Raw genomic sequence first — 25,633 nt, 5'->3', positions numbered from 1 at the left:
CGCTAGCAAACATTACAGCCCGATGACCTTTAACAGACAGTCAGCAAAGCAGTCAAATCTGCTAATACTGCCTTAAATCCTCACCAGAAGCTCCTGCTAAAGAAACCAGAACCATGAGCGCAATTTCAAAGTTTTGTTTTTGAGGCGGGGGTAATGCTGTTCGAAAGTCCATCAAGCTAAGGTGATGAATTCTTACACAAGCCTGATGTGCGAGCCGCTGGCTACAGTGAGCGAGAGCTGAAACGATCGCACCGCTCCCCAGAATCTGCCTCTTTGAAGTCCGTGAACTAGATCATCACACGCTGAAACACAGGCGTAATTAGGGCATTTCACAGCCTGCCTGTCTCCAGGATCAGATCAAACAAGTCGAGTCCATGTTCAAACCCACAATCAGCCTCAAGATCATGTCACGTTTGACTAGTTTGCAAGCCACTGATCCATTAAAAGCATTAGGTCGTTTGATTGGAGATCAACTATGCGAGAAGTGGCACTCAGAATTACACTTCTGTCATCATTTACTCACCAGATGTGTGTGAGAAAGAGAAATTCAAAGCATGATTCACTAAAAGCTTTACATCAGCTCAAACAGACACATTCATGAGCCAAACAGTGATGTCCATAAAGCTCTTTTCTATGGAACATTCATTTCTCAAAACTAAACGATGTGTTCTTCAATCAGAGCGATCAAGACCGACTCGGTGATCCGCTCTCAGCGGTTAAACCCAAACGATGGGAAGATTTCAGAGAATTACAAACACGAGGCATCACATGACTTGACAGCACCGTTGTGATACTTCGGTCATGCTTTTGGACAGTTTTTGAAGTTTGAAAGTCTACTATCTGCATGTAAAAGAGCATCTGGTGCATTTATTGACATGTTTTTGAGTGAGGTCGATAAGCGAGGAACATAGCTGACATTCCTGTTTCTAGGGGATGCTGTATTGTTCTAGTTGTTGTGGAAAAGAAACCAGATCCGTCCTGCTGCAGGTGAGGGAGATCCAGTCGATCCGCAGGAGCACAATACAGCACTTACAGTATGAACACCACACCAAGCTTCTGTTACGCTTGCAGGCTGCTCGCTACAAAACCTAATTTGAGTATTTCACAGCTGTAATCCTATTCCAAAGCAGCCAGGAACAGCTTCAAGAAACAATACTTCAGCGGGGGGGGGGGGGGGGGGGGGGCTTATTGCATACATTTACATTAAGCAGCCAACAAAATGCACTTATTATCTACATGTCACGGTTATTGAGGTTGAGATACAGGTTGGTTTGGGGTATTGTGTACCATAACTGTACATGTAATTTAGTGCAGTCAAACGATTAATCGCTTCCAAAATAAAAGTTGTTTACATAATGTGTGTGCTGTGTATATTTATTATGCATAAATACACACACACACACACACACACGCATGTATACATTTAAGAAAAATGTTGTTTATATATTACATATATTTATGATATAAAATATAATATAAATGCATATACATGTAAATATTTTCAAAATATATATATATACTGTATGTGTGTACTTATACATACATAATAAATATACACCGTACACATTATGTAAACAAACTTATGTTGGATGTGATTAATCATTTGACAGCACTAATGTAATTGCATACAAGGACTGTAACATGTAAATACTGTACAAGTGGAAATTAGTTGACTCCAAGGGAAAAAATGTTGCTTTATGATGCCTTATATTGAAGATATATTGTTTCTCTCTGGCTGTCTCTCAGGAGATGACAAGATGCTACAAATCTTGCAGCTATATTACAACATTTGGCTTCTTCGCCAAGAATGAGACCAAGTTTTTGGGGTGGATTACATGTGCTAAATTGGGGGAATATTGTATTAATTTTGGGGTAGTATTGGTCTCTGATAGCTTTATATTTTGTGCATTCTGTGAGGAAGTGCAGCTCCGTCTCCGTCACTCCCAGGATGCAGTGCGAGCAGAGTCTGTCCTCACGAGAGAGCCAGGTCTGTCTGCGGCCCGTCTCTACGGCCAGACTGTGTTCACTGAGTCTGTACATCGTCAGTGTTTTCCTGAGTCTCACATCACTCACGGCGCTCAGGTAGATCGCAACAGTGGATTCTCCATTTAGGGCCCAATAACATTCCAGTTTGTGCTGGTTTTTAATGCTGTTTGTCCAATGGGTGATGTACTTGTCTTTTTCTGTGTTTATAATGTGTGTGAGTGTGTGTGTGTCCTGAGGCTGGCTGATCTCTGTGTGTGTGAGTGTGTGTGTGTCCTGAGGCTGGCTGATCTCTGTGTGTGTGAGTGTGTGTGTGTCCTGAGGCTGGCTGATCTCTGTGTGTGTGTGTGCTGAGGCTGGCTGATCTCTGTGTGTGTGAGTGTGTGTGTGTGCTGAGGCTGGCTGATCTCTGTGTGTGTGAGTGTGTGTGTGTGCTGAGGCTGGCTGATCTCTGTGTGTGTGAGTGTGTGTGTGTCCTGAGGCTGGCTGATCTCTGTGTGTGTGAGTGTGTGTGTGTGCTGAGGCTGGCTGATCTCTGTGTGTGTGAGTGTGTGTGTGTGCTGAGGCTGGCTGATCTCTGTGTGTGTGAGTGTGTGTGTGTGCTGAGGCTGGCTGATCTCTGTGTGTGTGAGTGTGTGTGTGTGCTGAGGCTGGCTGATCTCTGTGTGTGTGAGTGTGTGTGTGTCCTGAGGCTGGCTGATCTCTGTGTGTGTGAGCTCAGTCAGTCTCAGCACCAGCTGAAGGAGGGGACTCTTACTTACGCTCAGCTCTTGCTGTTTTAGGGCTTTGTAATGGTATGTGTTGGGGTCGCTTGTTTTTAGGTGTTTCCAGAATTTCAGGGCTCTTTTTTGAATGTTTAGAAGCAGAGGGTATTGGCCTAATTCTGCTCTGCATCCGTTGTTTGGAGTTTTTCTTTGGACTTTGAGTATTCTTTTACAGAAATCTAAATGTAGAGTTTCGATCGGGTGTTTTTCCCAATTTAAGAAGTCAAATTTTATAGAAGGACCCCACACTTCACTGCCATATAAAACAATTGGTTCAATTATAGATTTGAAAAGTTTGAGCCAGATTTGGATTGGGATGTCGATTTTAATGGATCTTTTTATGGCATAGAAAGCCCTTTGAGCTTTCTCTTTGAGTTCATTCACAGCCAAAGCAAAGTTACCGGTTGGAGTTATTGAAAGGGACTCTCTCTCACACACACACACACACACACACACACACACTCTCTCTCTCTCTCTCTCACACACACATTCTGTGAGAACTACTGGATCTATGTCAGATGAATTGCTATCGAGGGTTTGACGTGACATCACGGTCAGCTGGAGCGACTGCGGTTCCTCCACTGAGCAGCAGCACTGATTTTCAGTGTGAATGCTGCGACAGAACACAAAACACATCTAAAATGAGAACGAGCTTTGTGATCAACTGTACAAAGAAAGCTGACAAGAAAGCTTAGGTATATTTTTTTACAGACTGACGAAAGCTACAGTAAAGAGAAATAAATGGACTCCAGGCAGCTAAACTCGATGATCACCCGGATTTAGACCAACCTATTTTGTATTTACAAAATGCAACCACAGGCAAATTTGCTTTATGTATTTCCCCAGCATCAACATCAGGCACATATAATTGTCAGAAAACAGGATTTCTGGCTGCATATCAATATCCATGGACCACTGGATCTTAGGTAAGTTGTAAGAAACACTATATCGAGTACAATAATAATGTTACAATCAAAAATCATACAATGTCATAACTGGCATTAACGTTCAGTGTAATCATGTACTAAATAACTGCATTCTTTCTTGAGAGATGAACAGGATATTGTACATTTTAATTGCTAACTAATGCAAATGTGTACAAAATATGTTCATGCTCTCCAAGTTTGGGGAAGCAAATAATCTCCCTCCATTCTCTCAATTCATACTCAAATTACTGAGCTGACAACATAGTTGCATGTATATTACTAGCATATTGGTGCTTATTAATATTTATAAAGCACATATCAATGTCATATTCTGCATGAGCCTAATTTAGATCCCTTCATCCACCCCATACATAACTACTACCTTAACTATTAATAAGCAGCAACTTAGGAGTCTATTAAAATAAAAAAATATTTAGTTATTAGTGAAAATTGGTCCCCAAACTAAAGTGTGACCAGACAAACCATGATCCCTGTTTCCAATGTTACTGCATACATTACAGCACAAGAAACACAGGCACTTATAGTTCAAGAGCAATCGTTTCAAGCATGATGGGAATACACATCAGTTGTTTGTGATGCACAAACCCAAACGCTTTCACATGCTAATTTTAGTCATATTTTGGTACGATCAATAAAATGGTATGAATTTCAGTTTCTCATTTTTCATACTCCCACTTGTGTAATTTAATGTTTTCATGATGTTGCTATTCATCTAAAATGAGGAAAACAGCATAAGCATTTCAAGGTAACTATTTTAAACAACATTTAGAATGGGTTCCACCTGATGTTTGTAGCCATGACTGAATAAAGCATTGAGTTTGATAATCACGGTGTATAAGCACTGATGTGGTGAAGCAGCAGACAAGAAGCCGCTGGTTAACCGCAGGAGGACCAGTTAACTAGTCATCTATTCAAAGAGCCCACAGCATCTCACTGTAACAACCTGGATGAGAAGCGGTTCAATGGATCAGATGACTTTTCAGATCAGCAAAAAAGAAAACATTTTATATCAATGTAACTTTGCTTTCCATGTATTACTCAAAGGAGACCTATTATGCCCCTTTTTACAACAAGTAATGCAAGTCTCAGGTGTCCCCAGAATGTGTCTGAAGTTTCAGCTCAAAATACCCCACAGATCATTATATCATTTTGAAAATGCCTATTTTGAGTGGAAGCAGAAACACGCTGTTTTAGTGCATGTCTCTTTAAATGCAAATGAGCTGCTGTTCTCCGCCCCCTTTTCCAGAATAGAGCTGCACCTTTACAGCTCATATCTCAGATACTCTGAAGATAAACATCTGTTTGGTTTTGATAATCATGTCTATCGCACTGAAATCACGCGTTTTAAAACCACACAGAAAGCGGCTGTCACATGGCATGCGAGTACTAAACTAGTTCTCTTTCATGTCTTATTGCGCTTAAACTGTCAAATACACACACGTTTGTTAAAAACACACGAGCAGCTGGGAAAAAAATTGCATAAATCCACTGCTCTGTTGTCTCCTCTGAGGCTGGGACTGTGTTCAGTGCAAACAAAGACAGAACAGTTAGCATGCTTCGCTCCAACTTTCGCCCTGGAGTTAGGACTGCTACACCGTTGTCGCTTGGGAAAACACAATGTCGGTGCCGTGAGGTGGAAACGTGCAAAATAAGGGATGGTAATATAAGAAGATCCCCTTTTTATGTCACAGAGGAAGGGAAATCTGACGTGCTCGTTTTTCACAAGCTTGCAGAGAAAGACTTAAAATAATTTACTGGGATTTAGTCAGATCTCTAAAGCACACCAAGTTCTTCTTCAATACCACAGGAAAAACTACTACTCTAACTAAGAAAGTTCAAGCATGATTTAAGGCCACTGAACAGCCAGTAAAACAAATAAAACCTGAAATTACAAGCATACATAAATACAATACAAAACAAAAGTTACAAAATAAAATAAGGGCTGCTGTCCCTTTAAGACTTATGACACGCATATGATTTCTTTCTCAGCTGTTTTCATTCACATAACAGACTGGGTTTACAAGAATGATTGTCGAGATGGGTATTTTGTCATAATTTGGTGTGTACTAGGGATGTGCGCTACGACTAATTTGACTTGTTTAAACGGAAGTTTTGTATCAGACTAGTCGACTAGTCTAAGTGTCAGAAACCCCCAAAAGATGGTAAGAAAAAAAAAAAAAAAAAAAAACTGCGCGCACGCGTGTATAATAGCCTGCATTTGAAATACTTAATCTATGAATTACACTTAAATCCCTCAATGAATTCCGCTAAACCAGGTCACGATTATGCCTTACCTCGCATTATCATCATCATCATAAAAAAAAAAAAAAAGCATACATAATGTCAGCTTCTTTATTGAAATCAGCTGGGGCAATGCCGAACAATGAAAGAGCAATCATCAGCCAGACAAAATTCTTCCTCTTCATATAACGTTAGCCAACATATTAAAACAAGTCAAAATCAATAGGAAAGTTTATCAAGGAAAAGCATAATACGGCTTTTAAAAATAGGTTGTATTGTCTAAAAACAAAACAATGCAACAATGACTATTTTACTTAATCAGACCATACGTTTTTGTTCAGTGAAATTAACATGTCAACGTGGTCTGGTGAAAGACGGGACCTGAGGCGATTAACAATTATTCCTGCACTCGAAAAAACACGCTCGGCCGGAACTGAAGTCGCAGGCACGCAGAGATAACGGCAGGCAAGCCGATAGAGTTTGGAAAGCGTCTGTACATCCCGCACCACCACCGAAGTGGGTCTTCGTTTAGAGGAGTCGACGGCTCCTTCCAGTAGAGCTCCAGCTCGTCTTCATTTATGGACTCTCCGTGGTCATCCCCAAAGAAAGCACTCAGACACATTTTCTTCTGTTTTGGAGTGCTGGTGCAGTCTTCATCAACAGTAACGCTGTTTTCATCATCATTTGATGGGAGGCTTTGGTACAGTGATGCGATATTGTCTCTCACAGCCTGTCGCATGCCCACTTGTAGAAAGCTAAGATGCTTGTGTCGCAGGTCAAGTGCAGAGGCAAGCAGTGCTGCACTTCCAGCCTTTTCTGTATCCACGGTACCTATCCTCCTCTCCAATGATGCTGCAACCGTTCCTTTGAACTCGGCAACTTTGTTTGAATCGCCTGCTGCTGGGCAGAGATGCCTAGGAGGATTTATTGATAAAACAATTTAATTTGCAGATAAAAGTTAAATATCCTATTATTATTATTAATAATACAAACACTATATTAAATATAATATAGTCTGTATTTGGCTATATTTATTTACCTGTTCAGTAAGCTTATTGTCACGGGAAACACTATGGAAACCGACACCTATGTCTGGCTGCATAAAGCAGTGGCAGCACTTTTGAGAGACTCCAGTACGGGTAGCATGTCAGATAATACAGCAGTAATGGCCCATCTCTGTTCGTTTAGGCGTGCAAACATATCGCTGACTGAATTCCAGCGAGTTTTGCAGGACTGTATTAATGTGTGTTGGGGCAAAGCTTGCTGTTCCTGCTTTTTCTTGAGTGCAACGGCTGCAACAGGGCTATGGTGAAAATGGCTCACTAGTCTTGTGCATGCACCAATTAACCGTGTCATGGCGTTAGCTTTAAATCCATCCTTTACCGCTAACTGGAGCGTGTGGGCAAAGCCTGCAACTGACTCCCACTCGAGGTGTTGGTTGGCCAGCACGATGTTGCTTGCGTTGTTGTGGACACAGGCAGTGACCTTGCCGTTCAGACCCCAATTTGTAATTGCTGTTCGGAGGTGCTCTGCTAAATGTTCCGCGCTGTGGCACTCATCGAGTGCGCGAGTCTGTAGTTCGCTAATTTTGAGTTTGCCTTCGATGATAAAGTGGCAAGTTATGGTCATGTAAGCCTCTGTTTTTAATGATGTCCAGCAATCTGTAGTTATTGCTGTATAATCTGTCTTCTCCATGGTCTTTTTCATATTCACGAGCATGTTCTGATGCACCAGCTCCAAACGTGACGTGATCCTTTTCCTCCCTGGTACTCTGTATTCAGGCTCAACGAAGTCCATGAGTTTGCAGAAGCCTTCTCTTTCGACAAAACTGAGTGGCAACAGGTCTGTTGATATGTCAGAGATCAGCTCGGTTATTTTTTCAGTGCGGACGACATCGCAGCGGGTTGTAGTGAATGACGTTATTGGCATTTGCTGGCTTTGGCTAGCCTCTAAGCTAACTGCTACGTGCCTGTACTGAATATGATTACGCATCGCTCCGGTAGAGTTATTGTAAGCCAATTTTCCATTACACAATTTACACACAACTTCTCCGTTTCCTTCTAATTCAAAATAGTCCCACACCTTGCTTGTTTTACGCGTGGTCATTTTTGAGCCGGCCGCAATAACTGACACAAAGAAATTGCATATGCTAGGTCTGAGGTAAAAATGTAGTTTCTGCCCCGATACACTTTAATAATAATAATAATAATAATAATTATAATAATGAAAGTATTATTTTTTAAACATTATTTTAACTTATTTAAAATGTCAAATGTAACGTTAAAATGATGGTAATTTGATTATTTTTTCTCTCTCACGTGTAATCGACTTGTTTTCAGTGTCGACTAGTAGGAGCGGCACCGTTTCGTCGACTAGACCCGCACCTCCCTGGTGTGTACGCTCCTGTTCAAGCCCAAAGAGATGTGAAAGAGAATCAGTTGTGTTCCCGTGTCTGAAATGCACAAAATAAGCACCACTTGTTATGTTGGAATGGTTTAAATCAACTGAATGTGTAAACCGGTACAAATGCAAACTTTTATGATGGTTAAATTTGGCAGTTAGTCCGGGAATCACATGTGTGCTAAACCGTGGGTCCTGGTCCGTACGGATCAACTACAATCCGTTTTAGCGCTATGGACGAGTGTGATGTTCACTCATTATCACCAATAATACATTTGTACTTCATCCAGAAACATAATACAACTGATTTCATAGGACCTAATTGATAACTGCTGAAGTGACTCTCAGAGCAGCTCTAGAGATCGGCTAGATGTAGGTTTTAATATCCAATAGCTACTATTTAGAAAGTGTATTATCGATATCGTGGATCATAATGAAATCAGAGAGACTCTGAGAGAAGCACATACCCAGTTTGCACTTCTTTTATTGCTGGAGTATATTTATATTTCACACCGCTGCTTGTCTTTTCTTACTGGAATACGTCAGGACAACAGCTTGTGTGCCACAACAACAATGATGTGCGCCTGACTTCAGTGACCTTTGACCTCTGAGCCAGAAGGCCGGGTTCACACACGTGTGCTGCTCAAACAACCCCAAGAGCCCTCGAGGAGATGCTTCCTGACACAAAACCAGTGAAAACGCTCTGTTTGTATCATTAGACGCTCACGTTCCCACCTTGTGTGACATACTTTCATAAGAATTATTAAAAGCTCTTATCAGTTAGATGTGGCGTGAGAAAGGATTAATAATCAGACAACATGAATGTTTTGTTGAGGAACGGGAAGATTTGTTTCATTGAGCTCTAAACACACTAACAGCTCGCGCTATGAACACACACACACACACACGACAAATCAATGGCAGACTACACTTTTAGTGCTGTGTCAGTGTTGAGCGGTTATCACCGTGTTAATGCAGTTGCTAGGGTGTTGTGGGTGGTTGATAGGGCAAAATCAATTTCAAAACTGTTTCCATTAATTAGAAGCAGAAAGCGATAAAGAATGAGATATTTGTGTGATATTACTCGTGACAATGCAGATGATCCTCACAGCCTCAACGCAAGCACAGAGCAATTATTAACTCGTGTGTTTTGCTATAGTTCTGAGGAATGGCCAAGAAATATCAATCCTTCACGAAGAGGAAAGAAAAATGGACTCAAAGGTCAGCTTCCTGTTTGGACTGCAGGTGCAAGAACGAATGCTGGCAGAGCCAACACAAACACCGAGAGAGAGACTCGGACATCTGCGGTCTGAAACCAAGCCTCTCTCTGCTGTTTCCAGACAAACACAAACTAAAACAGAAAGAGTTTCACTGCACAGTTAAGTTCCATTCAATCTGAGACGGGCATATCATTACTCGGTACTTACCATTAATCCACAAACTGTCATAAGAATTACTACATTTAATATTTTTTATTATAATTCCAAGTGTGCATAATTATCATCATCAACCATGACTAAGCATATCATGATTTTTTTGCATGCATTACCTATGCCTACAATACAGAGAAATAGTATTGCAATATAAAACAGCTGTTTTCTATGTGAATATCTATTAAACTGTAATTTATTTCTGTGATCTGCAGCTGTATTTTCAGCATCATTACTCCAGTCTTCAGTGTCACATGATCTTCAGAAATCATAATAATATACTGATTTACTGCTCAACAAACATTTCTGATTATTATCAATGTTGAAAACAGTTGTGCTGCACAATATTTTTGTGGAAACAGACACATTTTATTTTTCCGGATTCACAGATGAATAGAAAGTTCAAAAGAACAGCATTTATTTGAAAGGAAGTGTTTTGTAACCACTTTTGACCAATTTAATGGTAATGGCCTACTTCCGCGTTCTAGTCATTACGGCTCAGAAGTGTCCGGTTAGCATTCAGCACACCTACATACAGTTTCCCATGAGAAAGCAGATTATTACTACATTTTAGGACTGGCATTTCTTTACAAAAAAATAAAAAATAGAATGAATCATCTTCTCTGCGTTAACGAATCATCTTCAACCTGCTGAAGCGTTCCTATTAATATCGGTCCCTTCCAAATGTGCATTCTGAATAATACATATATTTATTAAATTAATTTGCCTGATAAACACCCTTATGAAAATTAACCATGGTTTTACTATAGTACAAGTTCCATGTTTTTACCATTTGTATAACAACACTTTTACTACAAATAGCCTACCATAGTTAAACTATGTTCAGTGTAGTAAAGCCCAAGTTCATTTGGGGTTATATGGTTTAACTTCAATTGCAATTTTTGGTTTTATTTATAGTAAAACCATGGCTAATTATTGTTTGTGTGCGTTGGTGCTCTTATTCTGAGCTCTTACTGCTTATTCCAGTGTTTAAAATGGCTGAATGATTGTGCAGAAACTGCCTTATTTACTTATTTATTAGGCGTTTAAGTCAACTAGATGATTACAGCACACTGACAATATACATAACCGGAAATAACTGAGCCGTAATATTTGAAAACAGAAGTGCGTCACGAGGCTCAGTGCAAGTAGTCCATTGCTTAATAATTAATCTTGCTGACCCCAAACTAGAACAATAGTGTAATGCACATTTGAGTAATTAGAGCGTGGCGGTAAGGTGACTGACTCTCTGTCCTGTTTTAATTGGTTCTTGTGTCATGATTCATGTTTCCATGATAAAAGCATTGCTAGATCTGTCTCTATGTACATGGGTAATGTAGTTATTCAACAATTTGGCTCCTGAACTGTTAAAAGGGGTCCTATTATGCTCTTTTACATGCTCTGTTCGAAAATCACATTATTTTTCACATAATTTACATCATTACATCATTTACAAACGGCTCGATTAGGTCCGGGTTTGATGAAGGCCCACCTTCCGAGAAACTAAATGTGTTGTGATTGGTTGCTGTCCCAGTGCGTTGTGATTTACGCCGTTTCAGTACTGCCCCGCCCCTTGCCAAAACAGCAAGTTCATCAATATAACTGCAACGGTAATATGTTCTTTAATTCTAACATTATAACATGAATTGCAGTGAAACTGTTATACAGATGAATTTATTTATACCATAGTCCCACAGACTTGCACTATTTGTGACGGCATATATATGCTAATTAATTCTCTGCCTGCTTGAGGTGCTGTTGGAGCAGGAGAGATGGAGGTTTTCCTGGTAACGCTGCACACAAAGCAGAGCTCCGCTCACAAACGCTGCTTTATCAGACATTAAATGCAACAAGAAATGAAATTGACATCCAACATTTTCTGAAAGCAGTCGGTTTCCATCAGAAATACAGGGATATAAAAACACCTGCACCGGGTTTTGATTTTGAAACGTGCAGTGCTCAACCATTCAAATTTCCGTAGGCGGGATTTATTTTTATATCACATCACAAATACAGGAAAACAACTTTGTAGTCCAAACGAGCTGTTCGTTGTAGTTCTTGAAAAGGGATTTTTTAAAAACGAAATACCTCCCTTTGGAGTGGACTTTGAGATTTGTAACTTGTGATCTTTTTATGCCCAAACATACACACTACACACTGACTAACATTCAAAAAGTGAAAAAGCATAATAGGACCCCTTTAATGAAAGTTAAAAATAATTAAAAATATTAGGTTTGTATTTAAATGGTTTCTACTAAAAATCATTTCTGAACGAGAACTTTCAGACTTTTGGTGCTTGACTGTTGCGCTCAACAACAAAACGTACAGATGGAGTCTTTCCAGAAGTTGAGCTGCTCGCCTTGAGAAACCGCATTACTTTAACAGAGATTAAAGCAGCATGAGCAGGATCTGTGTGTGCGCTGATGTTAGAGACACGGTGTGTTTGGGCTGTTTCGCCTCGAGCGGCAGCCGAATGCAAGCCGTCACCTGACTCACACTGACAAAGAGAACCACACCTTCCATGTAATTGTGCTCTCGCATCTACTGGAATCAGTCGGTACACTGCTGTAGCCTGTAAACACATGAGTCTGGCTGCAGTCAAGTTCTCTCTCTTAAAGTGTTCCAGCAATGAGAACCAGTATATAGGCCTACAGTAAATACAAACGAGCAGGAGCAGTTCTATTGTGAAAACAGGTCAGACTCATTGTGAGGGGGCAAAGAGACACACACACACACACACACAACGACATGACGTCAGCCTCCCGCAAAACTAAAACACAGCAGGGGGAGGAAGAAACACAACGGCAGTCCCGAGCTCCTCCAGATGCGCATACACTCCCATGCGAGAACACACACGCTCTGACATCGTGACCCAGATTCCCTTCCCGCTCCGCTTCAGTTCAGACTCACAAACGGCTCGGGAGGCCACAGAGGAAAGTTCTGCTTTTAGGAGTAAACTCCCGTGACCTAAAGGCAAAACCTCATTTTCCTATGTTACTTTCAGCCAACAGACAAGTAAGCTACTGCTTAAAGGATAAGTCCACTTCCAGAATAAAAATTTCCTGATCATTTACTCACCTCAACGTCATCCACGATGTTCAGATCTTTCTTTCTTCAGTTGCAAAGAAATCACGTTTTTTGAGGAAAACATTCCAGGATTTTTCTCCATATAGTGGACTTGAATGATGGCCAACAATTTCAAGGTCAAAAATGCAGTTACCACGCAGCTTCAAAGAGCTCTACACGATCCCAGACGAGGAATAGTGAAACCATTAGTCATTTTCTAGCTCTGCGACGCGCGTCTTCACACATTGAGGCGAGTAAATTATCAGGATTTTTTTATTCTGGAAGTGGATTTATCCTTTAACGTTTACTCAGCCCATCCAAGATCAGGATGAGTGTTTCTTCATCAGGTTTGTAGAAATGTGTCTCTGCATCAGTGTCTCAGCAATGGATGCTCTGCAGTGAATGGGTGCCGTCAGAATGAGAGTCCAAACAGCTGATAAAAACATCACAATAATCCACACCACTCCAGTCCATCAGTTAACATCTGGAGAACACAAAAGCTGAAACACATCCAGCATTAAGATGTTTTTAACTTCAAACCACCGCTTCCGGCTAAAATAGGAGTTCATAATCCAATTTACATGTGGATTATTGTGATGTTTGTATCAGCTGTTTGGACTCATTCGGTCGGCACCCATTCATCATGATGCAGACACACATTCCTACAAACCTGATGAAGAAACACCCTCAGGCCATTCAATGTTTGAGGACATTTATCAAATTCAAACCCTGTGAAGCTATGGAAGCATTGCTCCATTTGATCTTTTGACCAATGGCAGCTCAGTTCGCTGTTTCCAGTTACACACGGCAGCTTTGAAGATGTTTAAGAGAAAGGTGCATTGCTTGCAAACCACATTTTGTACTTGTAACCAAATCCTGCTTTGTCAATACAAGCCCAGCAGAGCCATACGGAACGGGCCACTGCAACATGTAGATGTTGCACAATGAATTCCAATTAAGCTCAATGCCTGTTGAGTAGGATTTGCTGGTGTTTAATCTAGGAAGGAATTTCTGACGGAAAACATGGCAGCCCAGGGAGGGACTGTGTGGCCTGGCCGGAGTAAACGGGACATGTGACAGCAAACGGCACGGCTCTTTTCAAAGTTTGACTGTTTCATAACGCTCCTGCGCTCGGATATCATATGTCAGTGCATTAAGCTGAAAGCAGCTGCAGCGAAAGGCATCATGTGAAGGCATCTCTCATGTAAATGATCAAAGACAAACACAGACGAAAGCCATGAGCCTCACTTATGGAAATACAGCGACTCTCTGCCTCGCATTTCAGAGGTCACTCACTGTATGAGGAATACATTCAAAACACAAGAAAGAGGGACGTCGATTCTCCTTAGAGATGATATGTGTCCCTGCAGCACAAAAGCAGTCATGAGTAGCACAGGTATATCTGTAGCAATAGCCAACAATACATCGTATGGGTCAAAATTATACATTTCTCTTTTATGACAAAAATCATTAGGATATTAAGATCATGTTCCATGAAGATATTTAGTAAATTTCCTACCGTAAATATATCAAAACTTCATTTTTGATTAGTAATATGCATTGCTAAGAACTTCATTTGAACAACTTTAAAGGAGATTTTCTCTATATTTAGATTTTTTTGCTCCCTCAGATTCCAGATTTTCTAATAGTTGTATCTCAGACAAATATTGTCCAATCATAACAAACCATACATCAATGGAAAGATCATTTATTCAGCTTTCATATTATGTAGAAATCTCAATTTTTTTTAAAAAATTGACCCTTATGACTGGTTTTGTGCTGCAGGGTCACATATTTCATTTAGTTAATCAGTAATCTGACAATTAAACATTTACCAGTAGAAAGTGAATTCTTGAATTGCATTATGCTTTCAGGTCATTATTATCAGCTCATGCAGTCCCTGAGGATTGAACCCATGGCCTTGGTGTTTCTCACTGTCTGAGATACAGGAATGCAACAAGCAAGATATGGTCTGAAGAGCAGTGCTTTGTAAACTCACGTTTCTCATCATCCTGGTGCATTAAAGATGCTGCTCTCGACAAAACATCCAAAGGCGTTTCCATCCTGGGTCAGACCCTGAGCATGGAAGATCAGATCATTAATCAGATTCACGCTGTCCATCCAGAAGCATGCTAAAGCACTGGGCATGTTTTCTCTCGTGAGGTCTGAGCTGAGACACAACAGCTTTCACTGGAGCGCAAACGACTTTAACTTCTGTTTCTGAACTCGGAAAGTGGACGCGACGCGACGCGTCGTCTCGTTTGTTCAGTTGCGTCGCCGCGTGTTAAACACAAGGAACTCAATGTTTTACTAGCGTTACTTATTAAAGCGCTCGCTTAGTGCCATGAAACTCCACATTCAGTAAATAATAACGCGGGAAATGTTGTTATATTGTAACACGTGCCGTCTTCTGGAGCTCTTTCCTTACAGCTTCGGCTCGACTATGACCATAAAACACACGCATTATCACTCATGTAGTGTGGTCTATGTTAAAAACAAGCGGTTTAAAGTCGTGTAAAGTACATACCGCTTTGAAGCGCCACTTTGAAATCTCCCCGATGACAGAGCCGATGAAAGATCTCGAGCAGAACGCCCCAGAGAGCGATAAATCCCGCGGGAGTCAGATCCAGAGCTCGCTGGGAAGAATGCTTGGAATGATGGAATGCTCTTCCTAGCAGGTGATGAGAGTCGCGAGATCTGATTGGTCGAGGGCCGCGGAGTGAGATCAGCACACATTATGCTAATGAGGACGTGACGTCACATCCTTACAACAGGTACAGCGTGAAGACGTCCACCAACACACACACACACACACACACTTTACAGAAGTCCTCAGACACGTTTATTGGCACTTTCTCAGGAACATTAGAGAATGAATCACGCGCACTGCTTCAGTCATTAGTTTAATACACTGAGTGTCAATATTTCTGAGTGATAGTGTCCAGTCATGCTGGCTTTCTTCTCCATCCTCTCCACATCTTCTGCAGCTTTTTTGTGCTGTATGACAGTGTTTTGAGCAGACCTGCAGAAAGAGTTTCAACAGCAGCCGGGTCACGCACTAATAAGCGTATACAAATATAAAATCCATATCACAAAAACCAAATCACAATTCAGAAAATGCCAAAAGTGATTCTTGAGTTCTTGAAGAAACAGAAGTTTAAACTACAAAATAAAATCAAAAATACCAACAAGATTTCATCCCTAACAAAGTCAAGTTTAGAGCATTGACTGAAGAATCATATTCAGCACATCACACATGCATTAAATAGGCATTCTGTTGGTGTTGCTATTAATGGGACCTCAAAAAAGGAAAAGAACAATAATCATATTTAAAAGCCTGATTCTGTAATGTTTGTCTTGCATTGTGATAAAATTGATTACGTTTTACAGAATTTTAAAAGAGTTTCTTTTTTTGTCAAGACATACAGTACACATTTCTGAAATTATATATATACACACACACTCACACACACACTCACACACTCACACTCACACACTCTCACACACACACACACACTCACACACACAAACACACTCTCACACTCACACACTCAAACACTCACACACTCACTCAAACACTCACACTCACACACTCACTCAAACACTCACACACTCACACACTCACTCACTCACACACTCACTCACTCAAACACTCACACACTCACACACACACTCACACACTCACACACTCACTCACTCACACACTCACACACTCACACTCTCACACTCTCACGCTCACACACTCACACTCACACACACTCACACACAGTAGTGAGTTATGCTTTGAGGACAGCTAAGAAAATGATTATCAAGAGAGAATGTTACATGTGTTCTAGAGCACTGCAGTGATCATCTCTGGTTCATTTCAGTTTTTAATATGATATCAGCGGCGAATGAAAACTATGAAGTCTAAAGGTCCCTTACCAGCGGTGGCGATTCCTTTGGCACTTTGTGTTATGCTGGAAACTTTCACGATTGATGAAATTCCTGTGAAGAAAGCATAATTATGTATGATCATAATTTAGCAATTATAACCAGTCATCTGGTTTGAATTGTTATCAGTCTGACAAGTCATTAGTGAATAAGTAAATTTAATTCAAGTAAAACATAACTAAAAAAAGTCACAATTTAATTATATTTAAAGGGGTCATATGATGCTTTTTTAAAGATCATTATTTGGTGTAACAGTATATGTTGGCATGTTTTATTGTTCAAAAAACACATTATTTTTCAAATACTGTACATTATTGTAGGTCCTCTATGCTCCGCCTCTCTCAAACGCTTCGATTTCTACAAAGTCCCTCCTTCCGACAAGCGCAGTCTGCTCTGATTGGCCAGCTGACACAGTGCATTGTGATTGGCCAGCTGACACAGTGCATTGTGATTGGCCAGCGGACACAGTGCATTGTGATTGGCCAGCTGACACAGTGCATTGTGATTGGCCAGCTGACACAGTGCATTGTGATTGGCCAGCGGACACAGTGCATTGTGATTGGCCAGCGGACACAGTGCATTGTGATTGGCCAGCTGACACAGTGCATTGTGATTGGCCAGCTGACACAGTGCATTGTGATTGGCCAGCTGACACAGTGCATTGTGATTGGCCAGCTGACACAGTGCATTGTGATTGGCCAGCTGACACAGTGCATTGTGATTGGCCAGCTGACACAGTGCATTGTGATTGGCCAGCTGACACAGTCCATTGTGATTGGCCAGCTGACACAGTCCATTGTGATTGGCCAGCTGACACAGTGCATTGTGATTGGCCAGCTGACACAGTGCATTGTGATTGGCCGAACACCGCCCCTTTCCATAATCGCCAGCTTCAGCTTTCAAAATTTTAGTAAAGAAAGACAGTTAATAATGTCATTAGGTTTAGCATCAGTTCAAGCCCGAGAGGGGAACAGAGTCACGTGACAGACACAGAGATGATGCTCGTATGTGTTTTCACACAAGCCGTGATTTCTACTTTCAGACCAATCCAATCAGAGTTATATTAACAATTGTCCTGGCTCTTCCAAGCTTTATAATGTCAGTGAATGGCTGTTGAGATCTTCAAGTCCAAAAAGTGTGTAAATCCATAATAAAAAGTGCTCCACATGGCTCCGAGGGGTTAATAATGGCCTTCTGAAGTGAATTGATGCATCCGTGTAAGAATAACATGCATATTTATTTGATCGCGTATACGACAGTTAGTGGATGCTAGAGATTATGGCTTATAAAGTTTTAAAAACGCATATTATTCTTACACAAACTATTATTTATTATTATTTAGAGCACTTTTTATGATGGATGGATGCACTTTTGTGGACTTGAAAATCTTGACCCCATTCACTGCCATTATAAACGCTTGAAAGAGCCAGGACTTTTTTATATATATATATATATATCTCTGACTGTATTTGTTTGAAAGAAGAAAGTCATATACTAGGGGTGTAAGGACACACAAACATGACAGTTCATTATTTAATTTTACATTTATTATCTGAATTTCCTGAAAAAAAAAGCAGTATTTGTTCAGTACACATGCGAACAAGAATATGTGTACCGTTACACCCCTGTCTTATACACCTAGGACGGCTTGAGAGTGAGTAAATCATGGGGTAATTTTCAATTTTTGCATGAACTAACCCTTTAAAAATCAATGCAAATACTCTTCCAGCATCCCATAATGGTGAAGCGCAGCACATAAGCAGGTGTTTGTGAGAAATGCACTGACGGTTATTATGACAAAGAGACGTGTGGGTGAGGCCGCCGGAGAAACTCAACACCATCCAAACCCAGCCGGCCAGTTCGACGAGTCCTGGAAGCACGTCTCTGTGAAAGCTCTGCGTGTTTGCTCTCCCGTTCAGCTCCTGTAATGGTGTGCTACTCAAACGAGCTCAAGCTCTGCAGCTACGCTGTGTCCGTCTCTGCTGGGGTTACCTTGCTGTATGACGGAGCCGCAGTCGGGGTCCTGAGCCACCTGCAGGAGGATCTCCTCCACGTCTCTGTTCTTCCCGGGACGCTCCACCAGATGCGTGATCTGCTGCTGGAGACAGCGAGGGAGAGCCATGAGCTGCGTGAACTGACCCTCCGGGCTTTTATCCACCTAGTGAGCAGAAAACACACCACCATCCCGAGTGAATCTGCTGCAGCTGTGACAGAAGGCCATGGCAGCTTTATATTTGGGGTTTCATGGCTATTAAGAAGTCAAGTCAACTTTACACCTATAGCACTTCGACTTACAATACGGAGTTTTCAAAGCAGCATCACTGTAACAAACAGAAAAACAACCAGCTATGCAAACTTCATCAACGAGACACATCTGAATTCTGCCGTAAAGCAGCAAGATCAGGGGCCTGGACCATGATGGTAGCAGAACAAATTCAGAGTTACAGGATGTGTTTCGAGTTGACAAAACCAAAGCACTACATTCATCAACTTCCTCTGTCAACTCAGGCTTTGATCCTGAGTTAGTGGAGCACGTGCACATGATCACTAGTGAACAGCCAATCACCAGCCTCGCAACACAGAGCAAATGTGGTTCACTTCTCATGACCGAGCCAACGAGAGCCACAACTCTTTTGCTAAAGGTTAAGAGATTGAAGAATGAGGAATTTAAACACATTTACACTGAAGAAAGTACTTGTCCATGAAAGAGGATAAATAAAAGAAACTGTCTTGCTCTATCAGTGCAGTCAGTGTAAGTTACTATGGCAACGAACGCCGCTAAAAGCCAAGCCACTTGCATGGTACCTAAAACCCAGGATTGGTGCAAACTGAACTGAAACTTACCCGGCTAGCCAGATCTTCAGCACAGTTTGCAGTGCATGCTGCAATATTAATAATATTACTTTTTTTGTCTTTTAGAAATGCACATTTGATAGTAACTTCAGTTATGCAGATGTAAATTTAAGTTCATTATCAAAAACAGTAACATCGGTAAAAAATTGTAACTACCTCATTTTTATATGTGCCCCTCTCTGTGAAATCCAGGTTAAAGTCTCAAAATCGAATTATGAGGTTTTCACAGAGAGGGGCACATATAAAAATGAGGTAGTTACCATTTTTTACCAATGTTACATATGTCACATATGGTGAAATTTAAATTTGATTAAAATTAACTATTGGTCTTCCTGCTGGACTGTGATTATAGTCACACCTGCAGGAGTGGGTTTGATCTCAGCAGCTCTCGCTTCTCCTGGGCTGCGTTTGCTCTTAGTTCAGACATATTTCATTGGCGTTTGACGGGCCTGTGGTTTTGGTATATTGATTCTTTTTATTTTTTTGACTGGACTGGACTGACCTCCACACAACATGTGTTATTGCAGTGTGCTTCATTATTACATCATTGTTGCTACAAAAATAGGTTTTTGCCATTGAGCCAGTCGTGACAGAACCGACTGAGATTCATCTACATCCTTTGTCTTAAACACGTCAGCAGGTAAGAACTGGTCAGTGCAGGAGACTGAATATTTGCTAGAAAGCTTTTCTGACTTCTGTTCAGATGTGTCATTCAAGCACAAACCAGAATACACAGACTGCACATGTAAACTAATACTGAACTGGATTGCAAAGTTTAGGGTCTATTTAAACAGTACTTTTAGAATCTACAAGATTCATTTGATGAAAATAATGAATTACTGCATTAGTAATGCTGGGGAGAAAATGTGCCAATAAATGTAAAGCATCCTAATAATCAGGCGTGCACACCAGTGTTTCAGTCTGGCTCTCAAAAGAGCACCTGGAGACTTGGTTTGGTCCCATTAAACATAACTATAAAAATAAATACATATTGTTTTTAATAAAATAATAAACAAAATAATAAAGTGTGATATTACTAATATATTTCAAAATAAAAAGAGTATTAAATGAAAATACAACTATTTTACAGTAACCTTAAAAACGAGATGCTGATATTTACGTTTTCCAACTTAAAATCAGCGAGCTTTTATTTTGGCGGGTTGCAGCGCTGCTGAGTGAAGTGCGTCAGTAAATGAAATGTCACCGTTTTGCATTGTGCTTTGAAAACAGTGGAAATATGTGACCCTGCAGCAATAGACAACAATACATTGTATGGATCAAAATTATACATTTCTCTTTTATGACAAAAATCATTAGGATATTAAGATCATGTTCCATGAAGATATTTAGTAAATTTTCAAAACTTGATTTCTGATTAGTAATATGCATTGCTAAGAACTTCATTTGAACAACTTTAAAGGAGATTTTCTCATTATTTGGATTTTTTCGCTCCCTCAGATTAAAACATGTTACCCTAATTGTGTTTGGACTGTGTTTTGAGGTCCAGGGTCACACATATATAAAAATCTTATACAGTACAGTCTGTCAGTCTAAAATGGTAATTGTGCAATTGTCCATGTGGGTACGCAAATGAGCGCTCTGAACTTATTTACAGTGCATTTTTTATTCCGGTCACACATGCACCCCTGCTAATAATGCTTTCATATATGCTTCATGCAAAAGGCCCTGTTTTAGTGGGACTGGCCACATCACTAGATAAAGAAATCAGAGTCTCACCTCCAGCCGGCCCTGCTGAGGCTTGTACACCACCTGCGGACACTCCTGGAGAATATTGTTATATAACTTGCGGAAATGCGGCATGTTGTCTTTAACAATGTTGGAAACCTTGGATTTATCCTCACCAAACAGCATCCTGAAGTCCCCTACACAATGAGAGAGAACACAGGTTTCAAACACTCAAAACAGATTTGGGTCAAAACATCAAATAAAAGCAAGAAACATTCACCAGAGTAGGACAAGCCTGCTATCTGGAGGAAGAGGTCTTCTTCTGAGAAACTTTCTGGCAGCATGAGAAACGAGGCGATCACGGCACTTTTCAGGTTCCCTACGAGAGCGGCACGCAGTTCCTTGTTCTCGTTCTGGAGCAGAATTTGAACCTAGAGGAGATAAAAACTTGTTCTGACTTATGCCTCAATATTCTCTACATGGAGCATCTGACTCTGAAACACAATATTAATACTTTCTAACAGCTGAGAAAGCCTGCATTTGCTCAACAAATGTCCAGTGACACTTCCCTAAAGTGCTTTCTGAAAGATATTGAAGAATTCATCCAAAACACATCCACTACTGATGAGCTGAATATAACTGAAATTATACCTTCACTTAATAAATGGGGCTTTTCTATTTTAAAAAGTACACGGAGACCAGTTAGGATGAGTGTTAGTGGTCCTCAACCAAGATGTTTCTTGGAAAGCCTGGATAAATAAGAAAGCCTCGTTTTAAAAGTGTAATTTATACACCTGGAAAAGTCATGTCAACTTGAAAAAATTAAAAGTTGTATAAACCAGTGTTATTTTTATTATGAATGTCATTTTTCTAGCTAGTTGTAAAATATTTTATTGGGTAGAAATTGTGAGTAAAAGCATTTCCATAACTGTAAAGTCATGGGCCTTGAGAATAATGAGCAATAGCTGGAGAAGAGCTGCTGTAGAGGATTGTGTTGGGTTGCTGCCGTCCACTGGTTTCTGGGAGTAACTGCAGGAGTATTTTCTCTCCGTCCTTCAGAAGCGTCACACAAAGCTGCAGCTGGCGCAGATACTCACAGGCTTGTGTAGTCGGCCTGCGATGTACAGGGTTTTCCAGTGGAGCAAGTCATCGATCAGAGCATCTGTGCTGATCACCCCGTACTTGATCACCTGCAAACATGCGTTTATGACTTTAGCACATCATACAGCAGACTAGATCGGAGGTTTTTGGACTACTGTACATACTACTGTTCAAAAGTTTGGGGTTGGTGAGATTTCTCCATGTTTCTGAAAGAAGTCTCTTCTGCTCACCAATCCTGCATTTACTCTACTTGATCAAAAATACAGTAATATTGTTAGAATTAGATGAATATGTGTTAAACTCTAATTTATGATCAGCGCTGTATTTCCAGCATCATTACTGCAGTTTTCAGTGTCACATGATCTTCAGAAATCATAATAATATACTGATTTACTGCTCAAGAAACATTTCTGATTATTATCAATGTTGAACACAGTTGTGCTGCACAATATTTTTGTGGAAACTGTGATGCATTTTATTTTTCAGGATTCACAGATGAATAGAAAGTTCAAAAGAACAGCATTTATTTAAAATGGAAATCTTGTGTCACATTAGAAATGTCTTTACTGGCACTTTTGACCAATGTTATGCATCCTTGATGTATTTTCTGCTATGAGAGCATGGATGCACATGAATTAACAGAGATCTACCGGCTCAAAATGTGGCTTTTCTTATGGTAGTACCTCTAATATCAAGGCCTGATGTCTAATTTAACACATCCTCTGTGGCGGTGGAGAAACTGACACGAAATGGGCTGATGGCATAAAATTTGCCAAGTTTAAGGGTTTATAAAAAAAGACTGGTACTGTCAAAAAGTGTTTAAGAGGTGGCTTTCTTTGGGACAGTAAGCCATATTTCAAGGCCTTAGGTAACGCATGCTCTGAAACCACACCATGACATGGTCTGAAGGCACAGCAGGTGGCTCACTGTGCATTGTCCTACATTTAATGGTTCATTGTGCGCACATAAAAGTCTGTATATTTTTTATTTTTGCAAAGGTCCTTGAGGTTATGTAATACGGTGCTAAGATTATAGTGTGAAGAAACCCAAAATGCGTATAACATGCATTTTGCACAATAAAAATGTGCACCTTGAATTCATTCAGTCATTGGCGATCACTAAAGAATCAGCTGCCATGAAACCTCACTTGTACAAGAAATTCATTTTCATTAAATTCTTAATTGTCTATTATAAAAAAACTAAATAGGGTCAAAAGTCTGTAAACACAGCTATTTTCTCCATTCTCTGCTTTGTTTTCCAAACCCCGTAGGAACCCTGTTTGTAATCGTATCTCTCGGCTTGTGGCACTTCTTACAGCGAGGGTCATGCGGACGCACAAATCCAGTATCATTTGATAAATATTACTGCTTTTGTGTCACCGAATGTAGTTTTAACAGGTTTTCAGGTGAGAATGTATTTGTTTATAGTTCAGTTTGTTAATAAAGATAACATCTATGTGAAAATGTGCTTTGCTGTTTTGGGAGCTGTGAGCTCCAGATGGACATTGAAACTAATGATTTATTGTGAATATGAGCTTGAGCTGAAGAACGAATGCTGTATCAGATGCAGGTGATCACACTCACTCCGTCCATCTCTCTCTCACAATACTGTACTACACATAATACATTGCTTTTACTACAGAAATGTTCTGAAGCATGTTTCTGAATTAGTAACAGAGGCTTGGGCTCAGCTGATAAACTCTTTAGATTTGAGTCCATGGCGGAAGGAAGTAGTTCACACAGAAGAGGGCTTTTAAAGACAATCTGCTGTTATTTTGTGTATGTATTTACACACTCGTGCCGATATACAGCCACATCTCACCTCTACGAGTGTGATATTGCTTACATAAATATATATCAATCCAGAAAGCATATGATCCCCGATCTGGCATGTTAATGTCGTACCCTATCTTCAGCAGGGACGAGGGTGTTGAAGTAAACGCCAGCTCCATAGTCGCTCTGAATGCTGCTGATGTGTTTGGGCCCCAGGTATCTGAGGAAAGAGTAATGCTTTCTGTTCTCGATCAGGTTCATGGTGTGCCATGTGACCGGATCATCCACAGCAAACACAAAGTCCAGCATGTTCTTCTGAAACACACGAAACAAATACAGACTTCTGAGTGAAGATCTGCTGTAGAAGCGCCTCTGTGATGAAGCTCGTGATCTGATCTGTGAGTATAGTGAGTATAGCGAGGAGTATAGTGAGTATAGCGAGGAGTATAGTGAGGAGTATAGCGAGGAGTATAGTCTCACCCCCGGACAGCTGCCCGTCTGTCGGAACACCCCGGATCCGTAGGCAAAGGCCAGGCTGAGGTCCTGAGGAAAGCTGCTGAGGATCCTCCTGAAGAACACACTGCTGCTGTGTAGAGCTGAGAGAGCCATCATACACACCAGCAGCTACACAAACACGATTAACCTGCAGCGACGCGTCTGAGCCGGTCACCGTTATCATGAACGGCAGGGTTCATATCGAACTGTTTTCTTAAAGAGCTTAGAAGCAGATGCTTTTGAATGACACTTTCATCGTCAGGATCTACAGAGCGACGTTATTCAGTTTACAGCTCGAGGACGCCACCGTGCGGTCTGGAGGAACACACACACACACACACACACACACACACGCACGCACACACATGTTGGGTTTCCATGTTTTATGGGGACATCCCATAGGCGTAATGGTTTTTATACTGTACAATCTGTATGTGCTATTGCCCTACACCAACCCTACACCTAAACTTAGCCCTCACAGGAAACATGCTGCATTTTTAGATTTTCAAAAAACTTTATGATTTATAAGCTTGTTTCCTCATGGGGACCAAAAAATGTCCCCACAAGATTAAGATTTACTGGTATTACTATCCTTGTGGGGACATTTGGTCCCCAGGACGTGATGAATACCAGGTGCACTCACGACTCACACACACACACACATATATATACATATATAATATATATATATATACACTATATTGCCAAAAGTACTGGCACCCCCTTCTAATGAGCAGGTTTAGCTACTTTAGTAATTTCTATGAGTACAAATCTTAATGTGTAAGCATATTATGATATTCTAGGGAATTGTGTGCTTCTAATTTTATAGCAGGGGTTCTCAAAGTCTACATTCAAAGGTCCAAATCTGAATTTTCATCAGTGTCAAAGGTCCGGAACAATTGGTTATTACAAAACGTGTTTTTAATAAACATACATAACATATAACAAATAAACACTCATTA

The 25,633-nt window shown here is 40.6% G+C and overlaps 2 protein-coding genes across 2 annotated transcripts in view; both read right to left on the bottom strand.

Annotated features, from left to right (window-relative positions):
* Positions 1-15,511, bottom strand: part of vgll4b (vestigial-like family member 4b) — a 39,149-nt gene extending 23,638 nt beyond the window's left edge. Inside the window, exons 1-2 of the mRNA XM_079396594.1 lie at positions 15,359-15,511; positions 14,831-14,907 (exon numbers count right to left, since the gene is read on the bottom strand). Of these exons, the coding sequence (XP_079252720.1) occupies positions 14,831-14,894 (64 nt within the window). The 5' untranslated portion in view covers positions 14,895-14,907; positions 15,359-15,511. The remainder of the gene's footprint in view (positions 1-14,830; positions 14,908-15,358) is intronic.
* Positions 15,512-15,648: 137 nt separating this feature from the next.
* tamm41 (TAM41 mitochondrial translocator assembly and maintenance homolog) lies at positions 15,649-24,948 on the bottom strand. The gene is made up of 8 exons (XM_079396588.1): positions 24,657-24,948; positions 24,309-24,491; positions 22,401-22,493; positions 21,584-21,734; positions 21,355-21,500; positions 18,757-18,922; positions 16,756-16,818; positions 15,649-15,853 (listed from the first exon to the last, which is right to left on the bottom strand). Exons 1-8 carry the CDS (start codon positions 24,786-24,788, stop codon positions 15,777-15,779), a joined length of 1,011 nt encoding a protein of 336 aa, XP_079252714.1. The 5' UTR covers positions 24,789-24,948; the 3' UTR covers positions 15,649-15,776.
* Between the last annotated feature and the right edge of the window lie 685 nt (positions 24,949-25,633).

Source organism: Barbus barbus (assembly GCF_936440315.1).
Source record: "Barbus barbus genome assembly, chromosome: 37".
Classification (NCBI taxonomy): Eukaryota; Metazoa; Chordata; class Actinopteri; order Cypriniformes; family Cyprinidae; genus Barbus; species Barbus barbus.
The sequence above is the reverse complement of the archived record's forward strand: the minus strand, read 5'-3'. Positions and strand labels throughout refer to the sequence as shown.